Consider the following 9,381-nt stretch of genomic DNA (forward strand, 5'->3'; position numbering starts at 1 on the left):
CTTTTTAATCTCTAGTAACGTCAATATCTCGCTACATTTTCTGAACTTTATAAATATCTATTTAAAAAACTGAATCTTAGTAAATTCAAATGTTTCTATAAATAATTTCCGAAATATACAAAAATTAATCTTTACTCTTCAACGTATTTGTAGCGAGATTGACATTATTACAAAAATTCCTTTTACATTCTTAATTGCACAGTATAGGTGGCGCTAGAAGCCACATAATGTTGTTGAACATGGAAGTTTTACTGATTTTATTCAGATATCATTAATTGGTGGAGAACAAAATATAGAAAATGTTCATGAAAATTAAGTATAGGATTTTTAGTATCTTATTTGTAAGATGATCCCTTTTAAATTAAGGTAGGTTCCGTGTTTTACCTATGTAGAACATAATATTAATATCGTGCATTAATATGATTTTATGCTTACCTAATAATAGTAAATAATAGTAATTCTAAGTAAATAAATGACTTATTTTTCAGAAATCCCATTCCTGAACCAATTGATTTGCTTTATCAAAAAAAACCAAATTTGATTCTTTTCTAATAAGTAGAAACTAAAATTACTTGCACGCTTAAAAATTAGATAAAGTAGAATCTCAGAAACAATCTTTAGAATATCTTTATTAAAATTATGACTTAATAAAAAAACATTTTTTTCTTAATTAAAGTTATGCACAGTAGAAATAAGTGTTTTTTAAATAAATGGAAAACCTTTTCAAAGGGTCCAAGTTATTGAATATAAGACGTAAGTATCATCTTAAAATTTACAAAAGTATATTTAAAAATAAAATTTCTCTCGAAATGAGTTCACAGTCTAAAAATACATCAAACAACTGCACAAAAGACAACAAAATATTCTGTTTCAAGACTGTATATGTTGCCGCAAAAAATTAGACTAGCAACAATATGTAATTGAAAATTATTTTGCATAAATGTTTAACTTTTATCTATCCTCTATTGTGATTTTTTTATGTATTTTAAACTATAGGTTTTAATATTTTCGGTTAAAAGTTTATCCATTTTATCTGTTTTTATATCTATTAGGTTGGAACGTATTAAATGTTTTTTATTGAGAGATAGTATGGCTAATTCTATATTTTTGTTATTGGTTTGCTGTAATTAATTAATTTCCTAAATAATAAGTAAAATCCATGTATATTGTTGCGACGAATTGTTAATTAGTTGTTGTTAATTAGTTACCTATTTTGTTGCATATTACGCTAATATTTCAGTAAATATCAATTTACGAGATCAATTGTTAGATTTAAAGAACATGTAGTCCATGTGAAATATAGAAGAGTTGAAAAAGCAAGTTATTTGGCTGAAAATGTTTTAAAAACTGACTATTTTGTAGGAATAGCTAACTAAAGGTTAGTAAAACCAATTAATAAGAATCGAAAACTAGATGTTATTGAGATAAATATATCCAAAAATCAAAAAACCAACTTTAATAAAAATGGTTTTTGAAGGAAAAAATTATCCAATCTCTTATAATCAATTGTATAGTTTGGTTAGTGTTAAAACTTTGTTCAGTCATGCTTTATTAGTTACATAGGTAAAAACATGGTTTTCGCTTTATTAGTTACATATTTACTATATAAGGCTACTCGTAAGTTGTTATGAGTAACATCTTATCGGGACTATCCATTTTATCGTGGAATGCAAATTCAGTTTTTCAAAAAAGACACGAATTAGAACAGTTTCCTTGAAGAACAATTTAAATTAAATGTACATCCAGACTTCGATTATGAAGAAAACGAAGGCTCGACGAATCAGAAACCTCCCTCCCGATGTGAATCACGCTATACACCCTACAGACCTTGAGGAACTCCAACGCATAATAGAAAAACTTAGAAACAAAAAAGCACCTGATATAAGTAAATAATCTCACAATCAAAAAACTGCCGGAAAATACCCTCCTAGACATTAAACATTTACTTAATCAAGCCCTATTCCTTGCATTATTCCCAAATACCTGGAAGAGGGCAGCAATCATCCTAAACCCGGAAAAAACTTAATAATGCCTCAAAATTGGAGACCGATAATTGCTCTTGCTGGACTTGGAAATATCTTTGAAAAGGTTGTCCTTTTCCGTCCAGATTCCCAACTAAATTCGCGTAAAATAATCCCAGAGGAACAGTGTGGTTTTGTGAAAGGTGTCTCCACGGGGCAACAATTGTTTAGACTCTTCCAAAATCCCATTGGTGCCCTAAACAGGAAACATACGACATACTTGTGCTCGATGTCGAAAAGACTTTTAAGAGAGTATGGCATGAGGTTTTTGTACATAAAATGCAATCCTTAAAATTCCCCATCAACCTAATAAAACTGATCCAATCCTTCCTGAGACACCAGAAATTCCAGGTAAAAATAAACAAAAACTTTTTAACAACCCTAATAATGAAAACAGGAGTTCCCAAAGATTCTCCCCTTTCCCCTACTCTTTTTAACATTTTCCAATCCAAAATTCCTAAAAGCCCCTATTCTAAATTAGCAGTTTTTCGCAGATTGTTTAGATTCCACAGAAATGAGAAAATCATATCTTAAATGATATTAAATATCTAGGAGTGCCGATTGATCATAGACTTGCCCCCAAACCTCATATCCAAAACCGAATCCAATCCTGTAACAAAATATATAATCAACTTTATTATCTCCTAAATCAAAAAAGTCCCTTCTCCTTAAACTTCAAAACAAAATCTTCCTGTATAAGCAAATTATCCATCCTAAACTCCTATATGCTTGAACACTACTATACAGGGTGTTTCGGAACTATGGGATCAAACTTCTAGGGGTTATTCCGTTCAACAGTAGAAAACAGTTGCGTATACCGGCTTTTGTGAAAAAGTATTCATCGGTTCATAAAACATAGCGTAAAAAATTTGGTTGTGCAGCGATTTTATGAAGAAGCCATTGTCAAAATGGAATAATATCCCAGATAATATCTGGGATTTTATCCCTGTATAAAATCCCAGAACGTTATGTGCAATTACTACAAAGATTTCAAAATAAAATGCAGAGGTGCCTCTACGGTGCTCCCAGGTGGTTCAGGGTATCAGATCTACAAAAAGATCTGGAGATAGATACGATACATATAGGTTATACGGAGATTGTTTGCTGAAGACACCGCATTGGCGGCATTCATTTCATGCTACAAAACACCCATGCAACGTAAAAGTTACCCGAAACTCATTTTCTTCCCGAGCCCCGCCTAATCATCCTCAGTCTTCTCACCTACTAAACCATAAAATAAGCTGCTAAGAGTTTATTTTTTATTGACTGATATAATTCCTAAAATTAGTTCATGATTTTAATTAATGATCTTTGGGAAGCATAAAAAAAGGATATTTCTAAAAAACATATACATATATGCATAAATTTCCATATAATTTTAGTTTTTTGTTAACATTTAAAATTTGTTAAAAATATTAATTTATTTATAATAATAACTTCTTAGAATATTAAGTACAGTTTAATTTTTCACACTTTTTGGTGAGACGTGCAATTATTCAGTCTTTTGATTTTCCTTAAGGGCAGCGTAGAGAGCTATACTAATAGGCACCGTGGCTGATCCGATTAAAAGTCTCTGTCCAAATAGTTCTGCTACAACTCCGCTTAAAACCGGTGCAACGAACATTGCAAACGAGTACAAATTCTCGAAAGCTCCTATAACTTTACCTCTATCATCCTGAGTTGTTCTCGTTGTAATTATTTCAGTCAAAGTAGTATCCATAAAGGCTCTTGCTATGCTCATAAGTGCTAAAACCACAAGAAAGAGCCCCAAAGAATTTGAAATACTCAATATTGTGTATGATATGAGCAGAAGTAAAGACGCTGCAACTATTTTATTTGTATCAGAAATGTTCAAAAGAACATTTTTCAGTTTTAGTTTTAGGCGGCTCGAAACAATACGGCAAATACTAATCATCACAAAAACGTAGCCGATTGTTCTTCCTTTTACATTATATTCGTTAAGCAGCAAGAAGCCCACATTGGTGATTATGGTGGCAATACTAAAATCATAGCATCCTTTTACGTAGAAAAGATATTTGTATTTTGGCCAGTTAATTGTTTTTATGTTTATAATTGCTGACTTCATATTGGCGATAGCAGTTGAGGTAAATGAAATATCTTTTTTGGCCGATTGGAGCTTGTTATCTTCATTGACAGTTTTATTTGCAATAACTAAAAAGAAGATCATTTAGATTATATGTTGTTAACACTAAAAATTATACATATCAGCGCTTCAAAGCAAAACAAATAATATTGTGCACTGAATGCTGTTATATGAAAAAAATATTTAAAACCTATTGTACTTACTTGCAGCAACTCCCATAATACATGCCATAAATAAAAACGCAAGTGTAAATCCGTGCTTTGTTTCACTTAAAAATCCACTTGATAAAGATCCTACTAAAAATGCCACTTGCATTATTGACGCGCTTCTGCTAAAAAATAATATTTTCGCTTCAGGAGACTCGTAAACATCAGCTACAGTTGACCTTAGAAGAATTCCCACTGGAGTTCCCATTGCTATATATATATTTATATAAGTCACTTGATATAAAATGCTTAGTTAAATGTGCACTAACCTCCAAAGAGCTTTCCAACAGCAACTACCAAAAGTGAAGTCGAAGAAGCCATAATAATGCTTCCTGTTGCACTTGCTATAAGGCATGTTATTAGCAATCGTTTTCTTCCAATTTGATCACTTAAACTCCCCTAAAATGGCAAACTTAAATGAGTTTCTATTATTCATTAATAATGTAATCTCTCTTTTACCACTATTGGGTTCCAAAGCAAGCTGACTAGAGCACTCGCGGAATTTATTAATCCTAATGTGAATGGGGTTGCTCCTATAGACCTGATAAATGGACTAAATACTGGTAGGAATATTGCTAAATTTAGCATATCCTGAAACAAAGAATAGATTAGTAATATAGTAGCACTATTTTGGATTTACAAACATATATGCACAATATATGTGAGTTATACGGAATAAATAATATCTGCTCTAGTATTTTACTAAACTTTGTTTTACTTTTATTTTTTTATTATGACCTATTTTCATCCGTTTTATATTTATAAAGTATTCTTTTTGTACTTCATTATCTCACTATCGCCTACTCAAGAGAGTTTTTTTTCATAGTAGCAGATTCAAATCTAATTTTTGAATTTACTAAAAAAAAATTTCAAAATATAACTCAATAAATAAAAAGTCAAAACTATAGGACTTAAAATAACAATAGTATTTTAAATAAAAAAAAATAGAGAAAAAATAATAATCACAATAATTTATAATATTATAAAGAACTTTGCTTAAGTTCCACATGGTTTCAGAGAAGTCCGAAAAGAAAGAAAAAAAAAGTACATATAACCTTATTTCAAACCGTAGAGCAAAATAATGCTACAACTTTTCGTCTCGTCTATTTTTTTAATTTTATTGTTATATATAATTAAATCTTTATTTTTATTATATGTTATGTGAAAAGTGTCGACCATGTTGTTGACTAAAGCCGATTCTTTCAACAAAAATAATAATTTACTGGTTAAGCCCGAGATTTGGAGTCACATCATATTATAAAATCATAGGTGTAAGAATAATAGTGAAGTGGAAATTAGATACTTTTTCTTCAAAACACAATGTTTTAAGCTACTACATTTAAACTATTTTTAATGCTTTTATTTAACCTATAACGTGGTATTCTTAAATTGTCAGATCCGCGGGTGGAAATTTCAGATGATGAATCAGCTGCGTAATTGGAATGATTTGCATAAATCTCCAACAAGGTATAAAAAAATGAATGATGAAGGCAATGTCATTATTCTCAAGACGCGAAAGATGTTACGGCATGACTCTAATGGTCCCAAGTGTGTCATAATTCGTACAGCTTTTTTTTGCATATGAAAAATTTTCAATGCATCAGAAGAACCATCCCAGAGAGAGTAGTAGAGTGTAATCATATAAAAATTTCGAGTAAAATAACGCAGAATAAGTCACCTTCAATGCTGCTACATTTAAAGTCTCTCTCAAAGTTTGTCGCGCAAATATTGCAGAGCAGAAGGTTTTGGAGGAAGCATCGATATGTGGGCTCCAGCTCAGTCCAGAATCAATGTTTATTCCCAAGACACAAAAACTATTAATAGTAGAATGCTTAGTACTTACATAATTTTTGAGTTTTGGCAGCATTTAAAGAAGATTATTTGCACAAAACCAATCCAAGGCCCGCTCATTGGCTAATAAAATTTCAGAATTCAAATCCCTAAACCCAATATTAAAATCGACGGGTTCGGGCATTTTTTTCAGAAACGATCCATTTCATGTTTATTAAATTTATCCGCTACTTTAGGGATGCACTGTATATAGGAAGGAATAAGTATATATTTCCTTTATTATACAGTGCAATCTCGATGAAAGGAACAAATTAATTTAAAATTCAGATTTTTTTCTTCACGTGCTTTTTTGAAATCGAACACTGTGTTACAATTCTAGTATATATTCTGAATACTTTTTGTATAGCAAACCATATGCTTAAAGTCAATGTTTTGACGTAACGAAACATAAAATTAAGACATAAAAAATTATTCTAGAATAATTGTAACTAATTTCTGATTTGTTGTCCATTTGATGGAAACCTGAATTTTAAAAGAATTTGTACCTTTCATCCTGAATGCACTCTATAAATAATATTAAAAAAATCTTTCCGCATACAACCTGCACGCTGTGGCTGCATTTTGTTGGCACTCTCAGTAGGTTATTATGTCCACTAGTTCCTTTTTTTCGTGACCATTTTTTCCGCAGAAAATAATCAGCCCAATGAAATACGCAATATTAAAAGACTGATACAACTGACGGAATCAAAGATACGTACTGAAAACACAAATTTGGATAAAGGGTATGTCAATAAAAAACGGTAAGAATTTACACGGCATTCGCCGAGTATATCAAATAATTTGTTTATTAAGATTCTTATTTTTTCAAATTTTCAATGTTTTACTATTTCTTTTCTTATGAAACTTTTATAAAGGTGATTTTTGGTATATCAACTCTTTTTGACGAGTCCGACAATCAGTTAAAATAAACGACTTAACTTTGAAAACATCCAGTTAAAGTTTAGGGTATTGCACATACATAATGAGCTTACATTATTACTTTAAAAAATGACTTACAAGATCCGATTAAGTATAATAATAATAATTTAATATTTCATTAAGTATTAGTTCTAAAAAATATTAGTTTGTATTTTTGAGAAATCAATAAAATTAAATTATTAATACATACGCTAAATTATCATGATTAAAAAATTCCATTAATGTCTAAATATAGAGTTTAATTTAGCGTTTAAATGTTCATCTAGTAGGTCGATATTTACATAATTTCTAAATTTTATGTCAACTGCTTGTATAGCCATTTAGATGGTGCCTCATAAAAGGACTTTTCAGAAGAAGCATTTCTCGATATATATTTATAGGAACGTTTGGTCTTATAAATATGATTCTGGCAGTGTTACTGCCTCAAAGAGTTGGTATGGCTACTTATTTTTGAATAATCTCGTGTAAAAGCTTCCATACGGGAAAGGACAATTTTTTGGAAAATAAAACTAATGTATGTTAAATAAATCGAATATCAAATAATTTAATAGACAGAACTTGTCTTAACTGAAATCCAAAGTATATCTAAAAACTTTATGTAAAACGCTTAAAAAATTAAACATAAAAAAAGAAAAAGTAATAATTGTAGGACAAGAAATACTAAAATAAAAATAAAAATGGTAGGAAAAAAAATCGATAATCAACTTGAAAATTCTTACTTTTTAATTTATTTTAAGAACAGTACATTTACTTTTCCTGTAAAACAATAATCGAAACGACAAAAGTTGCAAGAACCTAATCCTAATATGACTTTTGACTCTCATAATAAATTATTACTGGAGAGGTAAGATCTCATAATAAATTATTGCAATGGTTAACATAGATAAATAATTTGATATTTTATATTCAATCAAATAATATTTAACATGTATTTGTCACAATAAATAACTAGGTTTTACTCAACTGCATTTCATATAACATGTAATATAGTTTAATTACGTTAAATAAATTAAACAAAAATATATTAAGCACTTACCAAAGCAAATAACACAGACAGCCAGTTCATTTTAAGAATGTAAATTGAAAATTAACTAGTGGAAATCACATGCATTTAAGTTTCTAAGAATAACCAGCGTACGTTTGTTTACCTAAATTAAGATTAAAGTTTTTCATTCAAATCTTTTAACCATTAAAACTGAGACTAAACGCGCCTTAGTTAATAATGTACGATAATCTTATCACGTAATGTGATAACAGGGATGATACGATATTATATTTTTGTACTGCACGCATCTTTTGTACAATATGCTTATGCGCCATACGCTAATTGGTTTTATAATTATTTGATTTTATACATTGTACTGCTCGCGGCACAAAATAATTGTTAAAATTTAATGTTTGCTGTTAATATGACATTGAGTTGTGGTGAAGCACATTGAATACTAATTAATCATTTTTATTTGACTTATTTATGTATTTGAAATTTTATAGCCGAAAATTATTAGTTTTTAACTCTGTTCACTGTACAGAGTGAAAATGACAATAAAAATTTCGGATTTGAATAATACTAATAGTGATTTTTATTGTAGCCCAATAGAAAGAAGATGCAAAAAAGAACAGTAAATATTTAAAGGACCCGCTAGGCAGTACAGGGGCATTTTATATTGTAGATCCCATGTATAAAAAAAGCATTATCTCATTAAATTTAGATTCATAATATGATGCAATATTACCCAAAAAAATTAAATAAAGTAAAAAATATAATACCAACTCAATTACCTAACAATAAAACCTAACAAAACAATAAATATATATATTTGTCAAATTTATTATCTTATAAACTAGCTGAAGGGTGTTAATATTAATGTGTCCGCGAGGATTTTCACTGATGACATTTTTTATGTGAGAATCTAATTTTAAATTTTGGGCCTGATATTTTTCAACATCCCAAATTCAAAACAGAATTAACATACACCAACTTATATCATTATTAAGAAGAATACTGAGAAGAGCTTTGGCTTCATGCTGCTTATTCCCAAAAATTAGTAAGTTAGCAGTGTTATCCAGATTTATCCAGATTAAAAAATCAGAAAATTGTAAAGCCGAATTAAAAAATAAAGAAAGCATTGATTGATTCGTTCGTAGCCCTTTTCTTGTTGGGATGTAGATAAACTTTAAACGTACATAACTTTAATGTATCTTTGGGGAATTTTTTGCGGAAACACTAAAGGACCTCTATAGGCTGATTTTTCGACACTTCACTCTTCTATGATTATCAGAG

The 9,381-nt window shown here is 29.6% G+C and overlaps 1 protein-coding gene across 1 annotated transcript; it reads right to left on the bottom strand.

Annotated features, from left to right (window-relative positions):
• Positions 1-3,376: 3,376 nt before the first annotated feature.
• LOC126736679 (major facilitator superfamily domain-containing protein 9-like) lies at positions 3,377-8,379 on the bottom strand. Its single transcript, XM_050441168.1, has 5 exons — positions 8,137-8,379; positions 4,791-4,922; positions 4,601-4,730; positions 4,329-4,541; positions 3,377-4,193 (listed from the first exon to the last, which is right to left on the bottom strand). Exons 1-5 carry the CDS (start codon positions 8,164-8,166, stop codon positions 3,514-3,516), a joined length of 1,185 nt encoding a protein of 394 aa, XP_050297125.1. The 5' UTR covers positions 8,167-8,379; the 3' UTR covers positions 3,377-3,513.
• Between the last annotated feature and the right edge of the window lie 1,002 nt (positions 8,380-9,381).

The sequence above is a fragment of the Anthonomus grandis genome, chromosome 5, assembly GCF_022605725.1.
Source record: "Anthonomus grandis grandis chromosome 5, icAntGran1.3, whole genome shotgun sequence".
NCBI classification, from domain to species: Eukaryota; Metazoa; Arthropoda; class Insecta; order Coleoptera; family Curculionidae; genus Anthonomus; species Anthonomus grandis.

Bases quoted from the DNA above. Each gene is read 5' to 3' on its own strand.
- LOC126736679 (XM_050441168.1), bottom strand. From the start codon at position 8,166: ATGAACTGGCTGTCTGTGTTATTTGCTTTG. The intron at 4,731-4,790 runs GTAAAAGAGAGA...TTGCCATTTTAG, and splicing joins TGCTTTGGAACCCAATAGTG to GGGAGTTTAAGTGATCAAAT. The intron at 4,542-4,600 runs GTTAGTGCACAT...ATATATATATAG, and splicing joins TGTTGGAAAGCTCTTTGGAG to CAATGGGAACTCCAGTGGGA.